The sequence below is a fragment of the Oxyura jamaicensis genome, chromosome Z (assembly GCF_011077185.1).
Source record: "Oxyura jamaicensis isolate SHBP4307 breed ruddy duck chromosome Z, BPBGC_Ojam_1.0, whole genome shotgun sequence".
NCBI classification, from domain to species: domain Eukaryota; kingdom Metazoa; phylum Chordata; class Aves; order Anseriformes; family Anatidae; genus Oxyura; species Oxyura jamaicensis.
In genome coordinates, this window is record NC_048926.1 from 18,163,536 (window position 1) to 18,186,918 (window position 23,383).

Below are 23,383 nucleotides of genomic sequence, written 5' to 3' on the forward strand. Positions count from 1 at the left end.
TATTTTAACACTACCTGAAAACAACACATATGCTGAGAATATGTATCTTGAGACACACTGAAAGCCCTTCTTCCACGCAGTATGGGCCAGAAATAGTGTTATTTGACTATGCTTTGCAGACACCTTATAGTTTTCTCAAGGTACTATGAATGTGTCATATCATCAACTATCCTCCTTAAGTGTGATCATTATAGAACACACAGGAGTAGATATACCTCTTACCTTGGATCTTGAAATCTATAAACCCCACAAAGTTTCATGTAAGAGAAATTTTACTCTGTGAGAACTGACTTTTAATCTGAAATGCTTCATTCTCTGAAGGATTCAGATCTGAGTGGACTGTTCAAGTTCAATTTGTCCTGAAATTTACTTAAAACAACATGTCCTTATTCAAAGCTTCCCCCCTTCCCCCTGGCCCTGACAGTTCCCTCGACACATCCTGACTGAAATTGAGAACTCAAACCTCACCTCAGCACTGCAAGAGAAATAGTTTCACTCAGACATTATATAGGTTGTTCTGTTTCTGGATGCTGAAACAGACCGATCACTAAATTCCCAAAACAACAGCTGAATGCATTTTAAAAGGACTCCACCCTAATAATTACGCCAAGTGAAAAATACTTTCAAGTTGTCTGTAAAACAGGGGCTGATGGAGAGGCCTGAGAATTTGTACAGTGTATTCTGTACAAGATGAGGAACTTCCCAATGCTATTTCATACTAACATATAGTAAGACTTTAGTTTTTCTAATAACACTAGAAGTACTTGTCTTATTTAAATGCCAATCTGAAATTGTAAATAGGTTTGAAAAATAAAGGCTAGCAGTTGATTAGTTATTTCAGAAACTCTTTTGATGCTCTAGCATGGTTTCTTAGCCTAAAACAGCAGCTGCTGGAACAAAGAGTACATCTGTAACAGGGTATCTCCATTTGTGAAGAAACAAGGGCATTAAAACAGGTATCAATACAATTTTAACAGATGCTTCTGTTTGGAAAGAAAACGGGCTAATCCAATCTACTCCACAAAGCCTGGCATAACCTAAATATACCATAACACTATGCACCTATTTATTTATCTGTTACAAAATCTGTCTACCATCTTCTCTTTGCCTTCCCTTTTTTTAGCAGAACTGAATGCAGCTCAGTGACACTTTGATACACATAAGGAACACAATTTGGTACAGAAGTATTTATTAATTTTTGCTTCAAGCTAAAGCTCAAAGTCTGGATTTGTCAGCTCAAAGTTACACATGAAATGCTGACTTCATTTAAATGACAGAATAATGACGGAAAATAGAGGAGAAAAATATTAGCCTGGATAGATCACCAGTATCCTGAGATGCTTAATACATTACATTATTATGAAGGATAGTGCTTGACAATAGCTAGACTGATGTAATTGGTTTCATTGCAAGTTCATGTTGGTGACCTTAACCGTGATTTTAAAAAGTGTATAAATACATATACACACACACAACTCAGATATGCACACACTTTTTCCAGATGAGTCAATAAACATTTCAGAGTTCATTCTTCTATAGCAGAAATATACCGCCTCGTTAAACTTTTGGTTAAATAGAAATATATACAGAAACAATTTATTTCTAAATATTAGAAAAACAGTATTCACAGATACTGGGGAGAAACCATTATTCTATACAACATTTACTTCTTCAAGATATTGTGATCAAACTGTGGATAAAAACATTCTCTCAGTGTTCTTCAGTGTTTCCAAAATACAGACATGAATCCCAGTAGCTTTGAAAGGGAACTGAAAACTCTTTTCAAAATGGGGTGGAATGCTAAGAAGCTGACTGGGGGAAGAGGAAGAGGAGGTGTGCTGACAAACTTCTGATCTTTTGTTTTCACATGGAAACAAGAGGTTTCAACAGACAGCACAACACAGAAAAGTGAAACAACAACAACAAATGGTCCAAATCCTACAGGATAAGGAAGCTATCTTCTATTTTTCCTCTTTCCAGAGAGCTGGGGAGCTAGAGGATACATTGGCATGACTGGAAGATAAAATCCATTATTTTTATGGCTTAAAAAAAATAACCATACAACACAAGATCAGAATCACACCAGTTTGCTGCAAAGTATCTTCTGAGCCACAGAGAAGGAATTTAGCATCCTTTGTAAAATTATCAGAATGATACGACATGTCTGTCATTCACAACACAGAAGGAGATATCTTTACCCCATTTGAAATTAGCATGAGATTTAAAAGACAAATATGGAATTGTTTTTGTTGTATTAAAAAATACAGTCACTGAAAATATTAGAACAGGATTCATTGACCCGGGCTAAACCTTTTTCATTACATGAGATATCTGTCTATCACTCTTAAGATGTATTATGACAAAGAGATGATAGAAATAAAGTGGCAAGGAAGTGGGGAATATAAGCCTGTGATATGATTAAGTGAATGAAAAGGTTTTGGACAAGACTAAGTTAATAACCCAAGTTAATAACATTAATAACAACTTAGTTAATAACATTAATAACAACTTATTAATGCATTAATAGCATTAATAACAACTGATGAGGGAGAACTGAGAACAGAATTCTTACTATTCCCTGCAACTAACTGGCCCCAGTAACTAGAGTGAAAATTTAAGCCTCCACATAAAACATACTTTGGATTGCATTTTTTCCCCTAATTCTTTTTATTGATGGAAATTTACAGTGTACTGTGTATAGTGGAGAAAAGGAGGCTCAGAGGCAGGCTCACTGCTCTCTGCAACTTCCTGATCACAGACGCGAGGGAACAGCACAAAGCAGCACCGGGGGAGGTTCAGACTGCATATTGTGAAAAATTTCTTTACCATGAGGGTGGTCAAACACTGGAACAGGCTTCCTAGAGAGGTGGCTGATGCCCCATGCCTGTCTGTGTTCAAGGGGCATTTGGATAACGCCCTCAGTAATATAGTTAATTTTTTGGCTAGCCCTGAACTCATCAGGCAGTTGGACTTGATGATCTTTGACAGTCTCTTCCAACCGAACTACTCTATTCTACCAAGATGACCACCAAGTATATTCTAAAATTAAAGTATTGGGATTAATTTGTTAATTCAGAGGAAAAGCATTTAGGTGTGTTCTGTGGCACTCTGCATATCCCTTGTCATAAAGTAATGGTCTTCCTGTCATAATTTTGAAAGACTACAAAACACATACTCTGTATTTCCCACATTATAAAGAAACTGAATGAAACAAATGAAAACTGCCAGGCATACCTGACAGATATATTTATATATTTAGCTATTTTTGCTCAAGCAAGATTTTCTGCAGATTTCTTTTGCTCTAGTTTTAACACTACTTCCCCAGACAGAATGGATTTGCTCAGTCCAGTTCCTTTAAATTCAACAAAATACTTTGTTCCAAAAGAATCTCCCTTAAAGAAATCAGAGGCTGAAATCTACCTTTTAGGAATACATTCTTATTGCTGATAACAAGGTTTCCTGGTAATATAAAAATCAAACACTACAGGGTGATGGAAAACTATGTTTATCTCAATATTTCAGTCCCTATATAGTTGAATACATAGTGAAAGCAGCACAGGTGTTTTTCCACCAGCAGTTATCACTGATTCTGAACAACTTGTTTGTGTCTGTTGAAACCTCTTGTTTCCATGAGAAAACAAAAGTTCAGAAGTTTGTCAGCACACCTCCTCTTCCTCTTCCTCTTCTCCCAGTCAGCTTCTTAGCTTTCCACCCCATTTTGAAAAAAAGAGCTTTCAGTTCCCTTTCAAAGCTACTGGGATTCATGTCTGTATTTTGGAAACACTGAAGAAAAGGCAATAAAAAGGTAGCAAAGTATTTTGAGGAACTTTTTTTTTTTTTTGGTCACCTTCCTAATACTAGACACCTTCTTACAATAAAACGCTAATACTTTTCCTGCTCTAATTTTAAAGGTCATAATTCTTGGGCTTTATAACATTTCTCTTGAGATTTCTTAGTATTTTAGAGAAGAATCCATCAGAATAGTTACAACACCCCATACACGAGCATCTTACTTTTGTTTAATGCCATCAATATTCATTTCAATCACTATACATATCAGAACAGTCCCTTTTCCTTTCTTAATATTCTTCAAATATTTACAGACAGCTGTTTCCTTCTTAGTGTACATGCAGCTAAACTGTATATATTAAGCCCTGTTACTCATTCCTCACAAATTGGTCCCAGCATCCTCTCTAAAGTGGGGTCAATTTCTATGCAAGAACGCAGGCAGTTATCATTCTGGCACCAAGATGTTTGAAAGTGCCTGGGCAAGACATGCAAAGTGATATTGGGTATTATTGCTTACAATTATACTTCATCCTCAGGTAGGTCAGAGATGTTTTAGTTCCTGAGTGAGATTTCCTGGCAGCTAACTCTAGATTCTGTAATACTTTCTGAAGGCTTCTGTTACATATGCCTTGTACCTCCCAGGTGTTTTAGAACTTTTTAAGGATATTTTCCCAGAAGTTTGTTAGTGATTCATTCACTCATTAGTAGCAGCACTATATTTAAAACAACCTAGTAATTCATGTCTGCAACTTATAAATTTAGAACTAAAACCCCTAACTCTTTTGGACAAATATACAATGACACAGGTGATGTTTATATACTTTCATATGCTATTACAAACATTTTTCAACACTGGGTACTTCCAGGAATTTTCTTCAAAACTTGCGAGAACTATTTGTTTGTTAAACTATTTGTTAAACTATTAATTTGTTCATTAAAAGCCATACCTATGATTAAAACTTGCATTTTTAAGAGCGTGAACAGCACTTCCATTGATCAGATGATAACTAGCCCTGTAATTGATTAAAATATTTAATCAGTATATTTTCAGATTTTGGAAGCATTTTGTGCTTGTGAGCAAATTATTTCAGTATGAATTAATAGATATATAGAAGTGAGTTGCAAGTACTAAAGTATATATGGTATTCCTCACTTCTATGTCCTCTGTAAGATGGTCATTTTCTTCCCTTAAAGGTTTATACTTTCTCCTCTCCTGGAGAGCTTTCAACTATGTGACAGTGAAGAAATCAAACACCAAAATAGCAGCAGCTACATATCCTCTGCATGACAGTGTAATTTCTTCTGCCTTAAGGCAGTGTCTAGCACTGAAATCATAGCCTGTTTACTTATAACTGGTGCTATATTACACCAAAGACTTAACTCTTGCTTATATAAAATGTGCACAAGACCAATTTACTCACAGTGGTCCTATTTAGAGTTTAGAGTTCAAGCCAGCATATCCTTCTACAGCCAAGTCAGTGAAAATATTTGGACAAAACTCTAGCTTTCATACAAAAGTACAGAGGAGATCAAGCTCTAGTGCTACTTGTATTCCTATAAATAAGAAACAAGCAAATGTCTATGCACGTCCACACTTTTTGCTTTAGAAGCTGTTTAGAATGGTCAGAAGTTTAATATTTTTTTTAATAACCTTAGAGTGGTTTTTTTTTCTAACAATATTTATACCTAAAGTCAAAATATCTGATACAGATTTTTTATTGCTTAATTAAAATGCAGACATTTGTATGAAGTTTTGTTAGAAACTCGTATTTCTATGCTCCCTTGAATTGGGACGCATGAATTCTAATAACCAGCTGAAATCCAGAAGGTAAAATTTGAACTGAGATGAGCAAAGGAAAACACAACAGATATTTTGACTTCCAAAAGAAGAAGAAAATAGGGAACAACAATATTTATGCAAGCATCATGTAGGTTAGAAAAGCCATCCCGTATATGCAGTTCTGTATACATGAGTAGTTTCATCCATGCTGTTTATAGAGGAACTAGATGAAATTACTAGAGACTACCTGTTCACTAACACGAAGTGTAGATGAGTTTCAAATCATAATTCCTTCTATAGTAGCAAATTAAATTTGTTCACGAGTATTCTGGGGAACTGAGGCCAACTGGTACAAAATGACACATATCTAGGTTGGTAAACTTCCCTAGTCTGCAAAACAGAGTGGCCTCACAGAAATTGCCTTTGGGGAATGATCTCTGGAACACTGACTACCAAACAGTGTCCAGGAATTAGCTCACTGGTTTTGGCATCAAGTTAATCAGGACATTTTTCTATAAAACTTTTAGCTTGGACACAGCTAAGAAAATGCAAAAAGTTTCCAGGTCCAGTCAGCATCCACACAGAGAGAAACTGTAACCCATCGAACCATCTTCAGCTGGTACTGGGGAAATAGTTCAATGCCGTGTTAATTCAAACCAGGCAAAATTGGAGACCAAAGTTGAGGAAACAAATGCTACTTTGTTATTGTGGTAAGAAGGCAGGTAAGGCATAGCATATTAAAAACTGTTCATATCTCTGAGAATAAGAAAAGCACATATTAGACATGTAGCCATCGTAAGCCATAACCAGAAGAGACAACTACCTGGTTAAAAACTGGTAATTTTCCATCCAAAGCACAGAGACAGAAAAATGACCCTATTCCTGCCATTTGATGTATTAAAATAACATACTTATCCAGCCTAAGGGGGAGTTGTGCCATCATCCCCTGTTCCCTCAGCCTGGCAAACAGGTGTCAGGAACAAGCCAAGGACAAGTGATGCCAGATTAACCAGTGAGGAACAATTAGGAAATAAGCATGGCCTTCACCATGTGAGTTCCTAGATCTGATCAAACCACAGCCTCAGTGAATGGTGCATCTCAACTCCTTGTGCTAACAGTAAAAGGAAATACTCAGAACCATGGCTCAATCATAGAAAGTACGTTTCATGAAACCATATGTTTGCCAGGCACATTTCTCTGTTTTTCTGCATCTAGCTGTGGAATGCTATTTCAGCCACATTCTACAACATTCTTTAAGGCTGCACTATTCTCATACATAAGTTAGTTTATGACAAAGCAGAATACACACCAGTGTTTCCAGCCTCTTTTCTACTGTACTCTGAAATTCCACTGCTGTAATTTGGGAAATCCCTGCTTTGCCATTGGTTATAATCTATTTTATATACAGTAACTTAATTAACTTAAATAAACTCAGTTTCCTTTAGCGTATTTTGTATGTTTGTAAGGCAGATTTCTCTAGATTTTGTTAAAATATAAAAATCTTTTACAGCTGTGTCGTTTTGCTATGACAATTGCTAGAAATTATAGTGTGGAAAAAGCATTCTAACTACCAATACTTATTTATAAATTATTCTATCCAGGTGCTCTGCTATGGCCAGCCACCTTAGTACTAGGAGGTAATGCTCATTAATAAACATAAAAATACACACATATATATTACTGTAAAATTGCTTATAATAGTTATTTGGAAAACAAAACCCTTATCTTCTGTAGGTCCTAGATGAATAAACAACTTCTGCATATTAAAGTTATCTTGATGCAAGCATTGATTTATGACATTTTTCCCAAACTAACAATATTAGCAGTTCACATTTTATTACATCTGAAAATTAGGATTAATTCCATAGCTGTCAGCTGGGTCCTACCCCAGCTCCTACGATGAGCATTGAGAACTTATTTGCAGAGGCCATTTCTTCAAAGAAATGCAATTTAATAATTTACATCATGATATTACTGTAAATATATTTTTTTAAAAAAAGTTTTCAAAACCAGCTTTCAAAAATCAGAGTCCATTAATATTGTTCTTACTCCCTAACTCTTCTGGAACAACTTTCTTCTTTGACAATCTGCAGTGAATATAAAATCCTGAAAAAAAAAAAAAAATCCAAAAATATCTCATGTGGCTACCTCCAATTTAACAAAGTCAGTCAATTTAAGTGAAAGAATGCAACAAGCCTGATGAGATAGACAGTATCAAAAAGTATTCAACTTCAGAGATGCAAGGCTAATCTTTCTCTGTCTAGCTTGCACCAATTAAGCCCTTATAAAGAAGACATAGCTAGATTTAAAAAAAAATCCCGTTTCAAATCACCAGGTTGCAGAGAGCAAACAACGTATCAGGAATTTCCAGGAAAGATGTCCTGCAGTCTTTCCCGTTTGTGTTATAATGCTTGGTCTTTCTCAGCCTTACTACTTTATATTTCTGGGAAATATCTAACTCCTTTAGATTCAAAGCATATGAATGTTTTCCATCACAATGACTATTTGGGATTGAGAGTATTCCACCTTCATTTTAACTGTTCTGATTACTGAAATCTGACACCTGAAAACAGCATATAGCAATTAAAAAATAAAAATGTTACTCATTTATAAAATTTGGAACGTGTACTTTTATAGAATAAGCAAATTGTATAGCAAGAAAAAGAAGGAAAATCATCTGAGACCTTAGCTTACAAAGTATTACTATCTATACCTAGAAGGTTAGGCTGATAAAATGAAAATACGATCCGTCTACTGCCTGACTTTTAGAGACTCATCTCAAATCTCAGGGGAAAAGACGACTTTTTCAGTAAAGGGAAAAGGGCTTTTTCAGTAACAGAAGACTAATTTGTTTGTGTGTGTGTTCAAAATATGTTATTTTAATATAAATACACTATTCTAAGATTTTAATTTTTCTTTATGCTAGAAAAGCTAAATTTATGTATTTAAACTGTGACTTAAGTATAAAACACAAGTGCCATTTCTCAGATTTTAATTATTTTATGTTGTGTGTTGAAGTACAGGAATGGTGAAACAGAGCTGATGATACAATTCACATAAATTGCAAAATACTAGAACAATAAAAGTTCCTAAAAGACTACTTTATCAGCGAATCTTCCTTTTGCTGGGTCACAGGACTCAATTAACATCAAGGCCCTGACACTGAGTAAAGCCTCAGCTTTCATCTGGTTCAGACGATCTCTTCAAAGCTTCATTACAAGATTTGCTTGCACTAATTAACAGAGATCAGGCTCAATTAGCTATTTGTAGGCTGCCCATCACATCACAAGGCATCTCTGTTTGCAGTGATGCTACAAGACAGAAAACTAGATTGATTAATATAACACAAGACTAAGTTTCTTCCCTTTACCTCCAGATTTTGGTCACCTCTTGGCAAATATTTTCAAGGCTGCTAAACCCAGTAAAAGCCAAGCAACTTTAAAGCTCTTACAATATAGGAAGTACTTTTAAAAATTATTTTCTAGTCATAATGACAAATTTAAAAAAAAAAAAAAAGACAAAAAATAATAATAAAAACCCCTTAGTGTTCTTTTAACTAATGATCAAGCTTCCTGCACAGCTACTTTTTTTGTTGTTGTTAAACCCCCCTCCAGAAGGCATTTAGGAGAAGTAAATAATAAAATAATTGATGTTTTCACACCACAGTTATCTTGCAACCTCTTTCTAAAATGCATCTTCATCTTGAAACCAGGCTGGGCAGCAATAATGGGCACAGTACCAAACTGCATTCAGACCACAGAAGAGTTTCACGTTGCAAGTGACTCCACTGTAAGTGCTGAGGCAGCATTGCCATTCATCTGCCAGTTCTATACTTCGCAGAACACTTGTTTCTTTGAATACAGTGTAATCTTCTGTTCTCTATTAATTACAGGCTTAGCAACCAGTAGCAGAAAAAGTCTATACAGAGTATGTAAAAAGCTAATGACTTTAATGAATCCAGTGGCTCCATCTTTCAGTCGAACTGGGAGATACCTAAATCAATTTGATCTCGATTCTACACCATGCACAGAAATATAATCCCAAATTATTTTTACTACTATGCATTTTGTGCCTATACATCACAGTGATCACTACTATAGTCATATCCAATTTTTTTTCTTGAAGGCAGACCTGATCTTCCTTTGCCTGGACATCAACCACACAGAGCTGAGTCATGACTTCAGTCCAAGAGGAGGGTGCCTGCAGTACCATGCAGAGTGCCAGGACACCTTGAGCTCAGCGCCACGCTAACGTGACTCCATAACTTCTGCACCCAGAGTCTGCCTGCACCTCCCTGAAAAGGACTGGGAGGACCTAGCTGGTTACACCATGAGAAGTCTGACTGCTTTTTATTTTCTCAGCATTACATCGTACTGAAAGAAAGCTAACTCTGTACTTTAACTGCCACCTCGATCTCTCTTAAAAATAGGATAAACTGGAATTTACCAGAAAAACTTTAAGATGTCACAAAACCAGTCCTTCAATGAGACTGTGTTTGCAGAACTAGTACTCAGCATCACATGGATGTGAAGAACTTACGTTTTGTTTGGTTAAGATATTAGAGTAAAATAATTTTCTGTGGATATTAATTAGTGTATGTATGAATAATTATGTTAAATATGAATATTGCATTAAGAAATCAACACATATATAAAAATTGTAAGTGAAGCAATATTGATCATGATGCAGATTGAATACAAATATTTTAGCTACCCCGAAATAAATATTTCTAAGTAATACTTAGAAATTATTCTAAGTAATGCTTAGAAATAGAAGTGCTGAGATGGGAAATTGTGCACCTAAAGACAAATGTTAGGAAGGAGTACAAAGATCTGAAGGGCAATTCAAAGGGATCTAGCCAAAGTCTACAAGAGGCAACGTGACCTAAGATACGTTCGAGTCACAGTAACTGCACATGCATGGCTTCTGAAAGGTGTAATTTTAATTAAACATGGCACCTTAAAAAGCTCTAAAAATAGACCACCGATTTCATGAGTGTAGGGAACCTAGACTGTTTCTTAATACTCTTTGGAGAGTTTAGTAGCTTACAGTAGCATTTTCTTCACAGTCCACTTTCATAGCTTACTTTTCACAATGATACAGCTGAAGCAAGAAAATACTAATTACAAACACCTGCTTTTTACAATAATGAAGATTGCATGACAGTTGTAAAGTTCTTTATAAATATGAAAAATTTGAAAGATTCCCTAAAATGTTTGTATTTAGCACGTGGCATGCCTGTGCTCTGTACCTCAGAAACAACTCTGCCCACTTCCTGCTTTGACACAGTGCATCTCCATAAAACCAGCAAAAGCAGTACTGCAACAGGTTCTTGTACAAGGACATAGTCAGAAGAAAATAACCAGGCTACGAAGTTAAACTTCTTGGAAAAGTGGTACTACTTTGGCGCTGATGCTGACCTTCGCTGAACACAGATTACTCCTTCTGAAAATAAAGAATACTGAGTGAAAAAGCAATGAAATGGGGATATGATTAATAGGATGAGGGAGAAAAGAGAAGGAATATGACCCTGTGTAAAGAACCATAGGGTCAGAAACACAGCCAGAAAATCCTGCTTCCTGTCTATGTACCATCACACACACACTACTAAATAGAAGTCGGAAGAAAAAGACTATTTTTGAAGGCTTTTTCAATTCAGCTGCACTATGAACAAAGTCAAAGATACATAGCAATTAAACTATTAGTTTCCTGAAACATTTGTTCTGGGTCTTGATCACTGGACCTAAATCCATCAGTTTTGTATCCTCATTCTTGCAAGGGAACTGATGCAGGGATGCCTTCTCACATCCAGTCAGATGTTTCTCTTCTCATCAGCAGCTGGCAGAGCAGAGAAGCAAAACAGCTCTATAGCTGCAACAAATGTGATTGACTGATCCCTGCAAAACATACAACTTTTCTCCCCACCATTTTCTACACCCTGAGGCAAAGACTTGTGTATTTTACTTCAGTTTCAGAACCTTTAGAATGTTTCTGAAAACCTTTCTTAAAAAAAGCGTATTCCATTCTGAGTAATGTTAAGAGAATGTAATACTATTGAAATTCAGGTGCAATTTGTACTGCAAGAAGTATTTCATCTTACTCTAAAAAAATTCTTGAATGGAGTGGGCTCCATTCACCAGCTTGGAACTCATGACTGAGATTTCATCATTCATATCCATCAGTTCTGCCTTTATGCTAAATCTTGCTCATTTGCCCCAAGTCTGCTGTACTCTATATTTCACTGAGGTGATGAGGATTCTGAGGTTTTGGGGTTGCAGAGATGCACGGACTGTTAAATGGTCTTCCTTTTCCCAAATATTTTGATAAGAAAGTTCTTCTAGTGACCAGATTTTTTTAATTTTTTTTTTTTTACTGTAATTAAAATAACTATTAATTACCAGATCACTGTAAGTCTCTGACAGGGGACACATGAATAGTTTTTCCCTTAAATGGAATTGCTATAAAATAGTAATTCTGCTAGGTCTCCTCTTGTTTTCCCTTTTATATTGTCTGGGAAGAGATGATTAGCTGATCAGTCCTCAAGCATTCTCTTAATCCTCTAAAGTCTCCTATGCTTTTCAAATCTTCTCTCCTTTATGAGCTGTCTTGTCCTCCTTCTGTGCTAAGCTAGTAGGCAGTTTCCTTCAAGACACCATTATGTTAAACAATCACTGTTGGGATGACAATGGTATTTTTCCTGTCAATAGCTGAGTTTCCAGTGGCTTTAAAGAAAAAAAAAAAAAAAAAAAGCATATGCAAAACAAAAAAATAACCTAATACCCACCCCAGCCACCCCAAAAAACACCACTAAATACTTTCTTGGAAGCATTACTGTGATATCACTTGGTTGAATGCAACATGATTTGAAAATATTGGGAAAATTAATATAGTTAAGTTTACTGTAAGCACTAACCACTGCAAATAAAGCGGGAAAAAAAAAATACAAGACTGATTCTCAGAGATAAATGGGGTCTGGGATTTCTCTGATGACTTCTGAGCTATCCCCTCCTTAGTGACCTCTCCCTCACTCAGAAAGGAAAGCAGACAAGATCAAAAGCAAGATGAATCAGTATGAGACTGAAGTGATTCGGCCCCTAACGTTTTTGGCTCAACTATACAACCCTGCACTGCAACCCATTAAATGCTTGGCCTGTACGCAAGGAAGAGGCAGGAACACAGGATTTTTTCTCGAAATTAATTTGTACCCAACCATTTAACGCATTTCTGTATGTCACTCACTTCCTGTCATGTCTTGAATAAGATGAAGATGCTTTCAGAAAAGCAGACCCTTTCTAGTACAGCAGTAGAGGATGTCAATGTCATAGGTGGTCAACGTTTCCATATTAAACAATACCTTTTCTCGTATGAAGTAGAGATTATCTAAGAGTACTATAAAGACCAGACCTGAAGAGCAACATGAAAATGTACACTGAAGTCAGACAACTTACTGTTCATAAAAGTATTGATTTTTACAGGGCATGAAAATTCATGCTGGACATAACAAGCTTAGGCCTCCATTATAATCTGTTTCTTTTACCCCTGTGTATATGAAGACAGATTTTTCATACCGTGTTAGTTATATATATTTTGATCCTTCTGCCACTTTTTCACTTCTCTTGAAGGATGCTATTATCCAAACATCTGGATCTGTTCTTTTCTCTATAATCTAATGAGCAATATTTTATGGGCTGTATATTCATATAGAAATATTGCATATGTCTGTAGTTACATACACTATATTGAAGATAAGAGAGAAAAGGATACAGCTTATTTTCTTTATACCTGATTGTGTTTTTATGTTTCTCATGATGAAGAACAGGACCAGTAAAGTCAACACACACTGAAAAGGCCTGTTTAAAAACTACTCACCTCATGATCTAAACTACTTGCAATAACAGATTATCTGATTAAAGGCTCCTCTTACATAAGTAGATAAATTTATCTTGCCTACAGGCACAAATGAGAGCACATCTGCAAACTTACAATAATGTTTATCTATTGGTCTCTTTCGCAGCTCAATAACATACACTAAAGAAGCATTTTAATAAATTCATCTGCCTTTTGTACTTCAGGGGGAGGGAGGAGAAAAGGAGAAAATGCAGACATCTCCAGTTTTCGTGTAAGCCAACAATTTAAAAGGGGTCTATTACAGTACACTTGGCTCCTGACGGAACTACTCGAGAACCTGTCATATGGCATGCCAAGTTCTTTTAAACTCTCTGAACAGGTTTATTATTACTACTCTACAAAGTCTGCAACAAGTCTTGGCAAACCTACCACTCAACATGAGGAACACTAGACCAGATGTGTTTAGAATCCAAAAGAGCAAAGTTGCCATTTTCCATTTACAAGTCACCTTTAATCTTTTCAACTAACCTTTCAAATTGTAGTTAATCCAGGGTCCTGTCTACTCTAGCAAGATAGATAGATGGAAATGTAATGAGAGAGTTCAGTTGTCAGACTAGCTCTTCTTTGGCCAAAACATTTTTCTATTATGTTAATTAGTCTTTTTGTAAATGTAACAGGAGAAAATAAAATAACTAAATGCTTCTGGGTAGGAAAAGGACAGTATACAGATATACTGTATTTCAGCTGATATTCACTGCAGCACTGTCTGTAGGATATATGCAAGCATGCATGCACACATCCAGGTTAATTTTGAATCACCTCTCCTCTCCCCCTTTTCATCTGCCTACCATCTGGAATGACAAAACTGCTATGTTACAATTGCCCAGGATGTCACTGATATTGATGAAATGATCAGTGACAGAGTTTAAAATTGCTACAATCCTTAATTTTCAGAAGTTCATGTAATGTAGTAATGTAGTAACATTTATTAAACTCCATTTGTACTTTTTAAGAGTTTATGACTTCCAGAACAGAGACAAAAACAGTTTAAGAAGGAAAATTAAAAGCCAAGATTCTGTGGCAAACAATGACAGCCCTAATAAACTCCGGATACAAGTAATCAGAGGATAAAAGGTTTTTCATAAAAGCCATGTTATTTCAATAGCTTATGGAGGCTGAAAGCTTCTCAGAGACTTATATATCCACCTAAGAAATGAGTAATGAAAAATATTACACTATTTCATAAAGAGCAAGCAACAGTATATATTTTAAGATTCACATAGTATCTGACTAAAATGAAAAAATATACTTTCCCACCTGAAATTCTTACAAAGATGCTATTCTCTTAGTAACTGAAGTAATCTAATAATGTATCTTATTAAATTATTATAAACAAGAGGTAGGACACCATGCTGAACATAGATTAATAAGAGTGAATAAATCTGTAAAATATGTTGCCTGAAGGAGTATCACAAATTATAATGAGATTTGGTAGTTTTTATGTTTTGTTTTTAAAGTAAGGGGAAAAACTTAACCCATTGTTTTACTAATGAATAAGGGAAGTAAAACACAAAGAATCAATGACAAAAAATGTGCTGAAAATTCTGAGATCATCACAAGACCGCAAAATCTCTATGTTTTCAACAATATGTATTTACTCTATTTAAGAAACATTACAAGGCATAATTGTTGAAGTAAGTTTGGGTTTCCTGAGGTGGGTGGAGAGTGGAGCAAATTCCTCCACTTGGTTGGTTATGGAAAACTGAGATTCCATGTGATCGGTTCCCAAAAACTCACTAAACTGCTAAACTGCTAAACTGCTAAACTGCTGGAGCTAAACTCACACCACACCAGACTTTGATTTTGGGGGTTAGTTTGTTTTGAAAGAGCAGAGATAGTAGCTGCAGCACGGTTCAGCAAGCACAGAAGTTCAAGTAGCATAGATCAGTGTTGATCCATGATTGACCCTAGCAAATCTAGACAATTCACCAACAATCACCTTGCTTTCCTTAAGAAACCTCCCAACTTTCTGCCAGGGTTTGTGTGAGGGTACATTGTGAGACCATATCCACACAGCCTCTAATTTTGGTAACTACAGCAGTATAACGTCTCAGAACACTGCCAACCATTTAGATCATGTGTTGGTCAGAGAGACAAGCTGAAATCTTAAATTTTAAACATCAAAGTCTAGAAACTAGGAGCATGCAGCATCTTTCTACCATTCCAGCAATGATCAATGATGGGTTCTAATAGGATGGTAGTAAGGACTGTTTGCTGCATTACAGTGTCTCCCACTGTAACCTTCTTTCAGCACATTATATAGGGGTTCTATGTCTTCCCTTGTATAAACCAAAATGAGTTGCTCAGATCTGAATGACCTGATGGAAATAAGCATCATAGAGTTGGTGCTCTCAACAGCTTATGTACACCTATTCTCAGCTTAATGACAAAGATCAGCAGTTGGAGAGGTCATGACTGAGACCTCCCAGGATGATGAAGAGCTACTAATCATGCCACAAGTTATGCAACTGCTGGGGGGGAGTTCAAAAACAAAAGCAGATTGCTACAAAGACAGGCCCATGTACAACAGATAGATATCTATATAACTGTAGGGATAAATACTTACCTGTATGCACAGGAACATCAGACAGAGCCAGACACCCTTCTCCTCAGGGGAAACTCAGAGCCATGAGACACTGCATTTTGGTCTACATGACCACCACACACCTCAAAGATCAATACATACCTCACAGATCAATGAAAGCGAGATTATCCTTCTTAATATTCTGATAACTTTGTGTCAATGGGGTGAAAGGAAAGACATATAGGAAACAAGTGGAATACTTACATGGATTGCTGTTTCCTTTGAAAACAAAATTTGGTGATAGGAAACTCCTTGGACAGAACACTTTTTAAAAACAGGATTTTTTCCAGGTAATGCAATAATACAAATCAAGAAATTACTTTCTGAGGACAGCTGAAGCACAAATACCCAGTGCAACAGTCATTGTAAAATGGGGTTCTTTCTTGTGATGATGTGATGAAATATTCCAAATGACACAAATGTCCTCCTACAACTCTTTCTGAACTTAATGCCAGGACATGTTTGGTTACTGCTTGTCAAGTTAAATTCATTTTCTCCTTTCAACAAGCAGCTCATACAAAAAATATCCTTATTAATGTTATTATTCCATAGCAACTTCCTTTACATTGCCACAACAAAGATCTGTCCCATTCTAATGAGATTACATAAAATATGCATCCTCCTTAGTTGTATAACACCACCTAAGATGGTCTTTACATAAGCTTCTTTTACCAATGCTTTTTTTTTTTTTTCCCTAAATATGTAAGCCTTTTTGACAATTAAAAGTCTGAAATTGGTTTCTTCAGGTTATAAAAATTGTTTTTATGGTCTTGCTGCTGCTTAACTCCTTAAAGAACTTATTAGCATTATTCAGAAAGATAGTTGATAAAGAACATTTAACTGTTTAACAATACTCAACAGACAGTTGATTATAGAAAGACATGTCAGTGCACATATGGCAGGCGGATAAATTATGCACATCTGGATTACTTTTGGCAAGAAACACAGCTAAGTGTCTAAAGCCAAGTTTAGCAATCTGTCACTATCAATATGTGCATTTATTTAAAAGATGTCAAGGATTCAAAGTCATATTTTCTATTTCTTCATAAATGTTCCAGTGCTTCATGAGACAGCAAAGCAGGTGACAAAACACATTGCTTAAATTGCCACAGGCTGTATAAACAGGGATAATTTTGAACTTACCATGCATATAAGAGTAGCCAAATTTTTCAAGTCAACTCTATTTTTCATTAGTTTATACTAAAATCTAATATACCGACAAGGGCAGCCTCAAAACTTAACTAAAAGTTGTTAAAACAATGTGGTAATTCCAAGAAAACTAAACAAAATGAAATTATCAGAAAAGTTGAAATTATAACCTAATTTGTTAACTGTAATTGTTTGTTTTTAGTGATAGTTTAATGAGAAACTATGCCACCTTATATCTAATATTTTAGGCCAAAACAAAACAACAAATTAGTGCCTGACACGGCTTACACCATCTTAAAAGGTAAGCATAAAGCTGTCAATTGAGAAGCCATGCTTGCTCTGAATTTAAACCTAATACAAGTAAACAAACAGTCAGACTCTATAGGTATGAAAAGACATAGCAAACACCAACTTTTATAAAACCAAATCAAGTGATTAAAAAGCCAGAGGTACTTTTCTCAAAACAACAGTGAGTATGACCAAAAAGACCTTTGTATTAAACAAAAAGACCCTAAGTATTAAAACAAACAAACAAAAATTTAGATTTTGTGGCAAAAAGACTATTTTTTTTAGATATGAAAATTATTCAACTCATACTGAAAATGGAGGGGGGCAGGGGAAGCAGACGGAAAGCATTAGGATTGCCTATCATTTAATAAAATCTACAAAAATAATTTGTTAGAATGCCAAAACTTCCTGTTGCTTCAGAGAAGGTGAAAACCCCTTTGGCTGATGGTGCTGTTTCTTTGCTATAGGAAATTCCATTCAGGTTTAACTGAATGATTATACTAAACTCATTCATGCTCCTCTTGTGATATATATTTCCAAGGAGAAGAAAACTTCATTCTCTTCTTCTGTTTTATTTACACTAGCTATATACAGAGAGAAAACATTATGCCCGTGTTAAGTACTTCTAAGCTTAAAATTAAAATCCCAACTTCATACAAAAAGTCATTGATTGTGTTTTGTATGCAGCATACAGTGAGAATACTCATTCTCACACCCTTATATTTGTATATGATTTCATGAAATATAGAAAGGTTTTGATTTACACTTGTTAATAGATCCTTATTTATATTCATAAGAAATGGAAGCTACTTGAAATAGATTACAGTATTTATTTCAAGTGTTTAATCCAAGTTACTTTAATATTTGCCATACTGAAATTAAACAATTCTGTAATACATTTTAGAACCCTTTTGCATCTGCATCTGCTTTATAAAAGCAGTCACCACTTATGTTTTATTTCACACACACACAAACATACAAGTAAATAACCAGCCACAATGTTCTAGATTTTAAAATAAGGAATTAATTCACCATCTTAATGAACACTAAATCTGCAGCTGTGAGTGAGTTTTAACCCATCTGGTCAAACATGAAAGAGAAAAGATGGAAGAAGCAAGCAAAGAGACAGCAGAATTATCTCCCATCCTGATGGGCAATCTTCTATGTTACAGGAAAAAGTATTGCCCTGCAGCAATCAGGAAAACAGAAGTTGCACTGGACAAACACACTAGGCTGAAGGAATTCAAAGTAGTCTTCTCTAGACATTTACTCAGGATGGCTTTTCGTTTGCTTGTTTGTATTTTCCTGCTGGTACACTTCTTAGTGGATCACTGTAAACAATTCTCTCCATGCAAAATTTACTTCTATTGTCTCCAGTAGCCCTGCAATTTTCACTCTTCTTTATGAATACTTAGTATACATGCAAAATTCGGTACATGTGTTTCCTACCAAAGGAGACAAATTCTCCTGACAGGTATGCATACAAACATATTTGAAGCAGTTTATTAAACTGAGTTAAAAGAAATCTCTTTAAAATGAGAAGTGAAATCTGTTGCTTACCAGCACAAAATTCTTAAACAGTTCTGGAAAGGGTTATACAACAGGCATAACAGTGCCAAAGGCTAGGTATAATACAAACTAGCAATACAGCATACACTTTCTACTGGACAGGACATGAATTATCTTTCAGAGCTAAAATGAGTAGACAGGGAACTTTGTAACTGCAATAGTATGGTATTTCACTTTAAAATGTTTTCAGTAGATTCCTTATAGTTGTCACTGTGTAACAGTGTTGTTTATTTTTTATTGCATAAATACATTCAGAGTCGATTGTCTCTACAGAGTGTCCAGATACACTTCAGTGTTCAAGACGAACATTAAACTCTCCACCAGCAGAGGGGGACCTTTATTGTGATATCTTTCTTTCAACCCACTCAAAAGAAACTCTTCTAAATCCATTAGTTAACTTCAACGCATTCTTTTTACAAACCTCATATATAGGTCCATACGCCTATTTCCCACAGATATTAAAGATGGAAAACTTAAATTGGCTGATTGTTCATTTTGCTTTGATCACATCAAGATCACACCACAAGACAGTGTTTCTAAAGCTGCTTCTAAAAGTCCAGTGTGTACCTGCACAACTGTGTGTTAAGGGAACGGTGTATACATAGATTTTTCTTCGCCATTAATTTAAATGACCTCTTATCAGTTTATGTAATCCGTTTCACCATCACAGTCTTTGGGGCTTTATCTATCACACATATCAACATTTTTTTTCCAGCTGCACTTAGGTCTCCAAGTACTCAAAACTACAGAATGCCATTACAACCCTAGAGCATTTACAAGACATTTCTCTATGGACATAAGCTGAAGAGCAGAAATACCTGACTTACACAAAGCTAGCTGTGGACTTGTTCAGCAAGTCCACAGCAAAGACAAGAAATGAACCCATATTTTCCAACATCTAAACAACTGTAATTAATTCTTCAACTGTAAGTATCATTTATTTCCAGCCCTACCCTCCCTCCTCCCCCACTTGGATTAAAGCGGGCTGTATGTGTCGTCAAATGAAGTAACTGATAATTAGCTTTTAAGGTGGAAAAGAATTATACTATGATATATTAATTGACAAAAACCTAACTTCTTTCTGCAGACAGCAATTGAAATATTGGATAGTAGGCTTCAATGATTTTGCTTGATGGTCATCAGGTTGGAAACGTTAGGTATAAAAGCAGCTTACAATCTTAAATACACTTTTTCTTTCATTCATTTTGTGAGATGTCACCCACAAAAGTGCTCTAGATCACTGTTTATCACAAAATAGTAGGAACAGACAAAACAAGAAACACATCCAGTATAATTAAAGATAAATAGATTTAAAAAGTGATTTTTTTAATGGAGCTAAGATTAAAAGCATCCTTAAACACCCACCCCAAGTAAAGCTTGCTATTTTAAGAGGTAAACATTGTAACCAGTAAAATGCTTTTCTTGATGAAGGATGAATGCCATGTTAAAAATAAAATTTAAAAAAAAAAAAAAAAAAAATCCTGGACTAACTTTGCCAAAATATAAGCAGAATGTTTAACAGTGCCATTGTGTTGCAATCAAACAAAACTTTGATCATAAATTCCTTTTCAAAGACCAAAATGAACGACAATAGAAAGCAGGTTTCTATGGAAGGGCAGCTCTGTTAAAGCTTTCAATAACCATGTCAGCTCCCAGGGGCTTTAATTTGCTTCTGTGATGGCCTTTGTTTTTATCTTTAAAGAATTCAGTAACTACATGACACACATGTACCTTTTTTTTTTTTTTTTTTTTTTTTCCAGTATTCTTTGGTAAAATTTTAATTGCTCTCAGGCAGACCTTTGTGAGGGGCAATGATCACTGGAGCAGATTTGCAAGCACCAAAGACAGGTGAGGCTCTGGGCATCTGACAAGTAGCAAGCACTGAATTTAAATTCTTTTGGGGGAGCAAGCAGGCAAGTACAACTATCATTTTTCACTTTTTAGCATTCTACTTCCCCACTCAATGCTTGGTGACATCAGCTGGCACACCCTGTCTGTAAGCACTCCTTTCGCTGCGGAACAAGTTTCATGGACAAAAAAGAAAAGGAATTTTCTATGACTCTAGTTTGCTTTTCTTCTCTTCATCTCTTCTCTCTTGTTGTTTGCCTGTAAAATTTAAGATGAAATACTCAGGTCTGCAAAGACAAGCAGCAGATTATTACTGTATGACAAAAACAAACCTTGTCTTTTCTAACAATAGCCTGCCAGCCTCAGAGACAGAGTACAAGAAACATGTGGCTTGGCCCTTCCAAGCCAAAACTTTAGATACTATGTATAAAAAAATAATGTTTGCCTAGTACTATGAAATACTAAAAAGCTGATATAGCCCTAATATATTGTATCACAGCACAGTAAAAATTTGCAGGATCCAAAACATGCTTGCGGCACAGAATTTAAAGGAGAAGTAGAATGGGGTTGTTGGAAGTTTTCTGGTACTGACCCACAACTAAAAGAGAAAATAATGTGAAATGAAATTCTATTTTGCAAATTATTCCTGGCACCTCAAAGCTCAACAGGAAGACTATGATAGTGGTGTGTATAACTCTTCCCTTCTCATTATTATGGTGATGAGTAACTGTTAGCATCTGTCCCAGCAACAAAACCCGCAGATAAGGAAACATTTCTCTATTTCCAGCCACTGCACAAAGCAGCCAACTAAGCAGTCTAAAGGTGCAACAGAGAACAGTTTGATAGAAGTTGTGAGGCTGATGATCCAGACTAGATCTGTCTCTGTTGTAGAGGGAGGGCAGTTGTCCAGAATGCAGTCAGCTGAAAAATGCTAAATTTGTGGAATCCTGTGGTGTTTTGCAGGATTTCTGGCAGAGTTTTCCTGCATTTCTATAGAACTACATCGATTTCTTGCTGAGCCTTTTGTGGAGCTCAAGCTGCAAATTCCTTTAATAGGTACAGGACTGCCACACTTTTCAGCAGTGTACTTTATACCAATCTTCACAAAACTCCCATAAACTTGAATTCTGAAGAGCCTCATTGGTCTAAATTGAGAAAGAAATTAGGAATCAGATTTAAAGCTTTTTTTTAAAAAAAAAAAAATAAAAAATCTGGAAATATGCAGAATTGTGTCAACGCTTGCAAACAATTCTACTATGCAAACTAGCCAAGATCACTTTTAATACAAACTTAATGAACATTTATCTATTAGCACTTACATTCAAGATATTAACACATAACTCTGAATGTCATGTCAGCATCTACATTCTGACTTACGTCTGAATTATACTTCTAAATAAAAACTTTTTTTTTGCATAAAAAAGATTAATTAAAATTCTGTTAAGAGAATGCAATCAAGAAAAAGAAATTTAAAGCAACTGAAATAATCTAAACAGTAAAAGAATTTTAATCCTGCAAGATAGAGAAAATTATGGTCTTCAGTGGGTATACTAACAAAATAACCACTTCAGAATGGACTTTTAACATATCTAAAAATATATCTTATAGCAATACTATTTCTGCATTACTTAACACCATAGGTGGTGGATTAACATAAAATATTATAAATATTAAGAGAAAAAAGTAGTATATTACCCTGACATCCCAATGCAAGAAGTTTTTAGGTTTTTTTTGTTTTGTTTTGTTTTTTTAAGAATGCTCATATCTCTTCACTGGGTTACAAGGGAAGAACAATCACACAAAAGCAATGTTAAATCACCATGAATCTCAAAACCACACAAATCTGGGAAAGACTCAGCTGTTTCTGGATCAGACAGCCAGAGAAAGATGATAATAAAACTCATTCTACTTATGGAAATAGATGCAGGACATATATATACATATATGTGTGTGTGTACATACATGAGTATTTATAGCAAATAACTGAGAATGAATGTATATTATCTACATATTAGGTAGGTCTGGAATGCCATTTCAGAACTTGACAGTGCTGTATTTATTTCCAATTATCATAGTATAAGAGAACCCAAACTGATATCAAAGGTTTGGAATTACACAATGCTCAAGTGTCAAAGCAGCTCCACCCTTTTAAATAATTTGCAGCTATTGCTGTGAAACAGGTTACAAATTGACAGGTTATATATCTTCAAAATGTAATTCTAATCTTAATTCAAAAATTAAAATTATTTTTCAGTCACACTAAACTTATATTGTCCATGGGCAGCTTTGATGCATTCTAGCATTTGACATATTTTAGTCACTTCATAACATAGTCAGTCACTGAATGATAATCCTGATCAGTGTAAATCATCATTCTTTCACTGTTTGATCACAGTACTCAGGTAACACATATTGTATTCTGAAGAATTTTGAACTGTTTGCAGACTCTAAGAATACTTAAAATTGTA

At 35.4% G+C, this 23,383-nt stretch overlaps 1 protein-coding gene across 5 annotated transcripts in view; it reads right to left on the reverse strand.

Annotated features, from left to right (window-relative positions):
- ARL15 (ADP ribosylation factor like GTPase 15) overlaps nt 1-23,383 on the reverse strand; it is a 224,626-nt gene that overhangs the window by 96,750 nt on the left and 104,493 nt on the right. Inside the window, exon 8 of one of the 5 annotated variants that reach the window (XM_035309203.1) lies at nt 19,770-21,173. The exons of the other annotated variants lie outside the window; for them this stretch is intronic. Within the exon in view, the coding sequence (XP_035165094.1) occupies nt 21,129-21,173 (45 nt within the window). The 3' untranslated portion in view covers nt 19,770-21,128. Of the gene's footprint in view, nt 1-19,769; nt 21,174-23,383 lie in introns of those variants that run through there. 5 annotated transcript variants of the gene reach the window in all.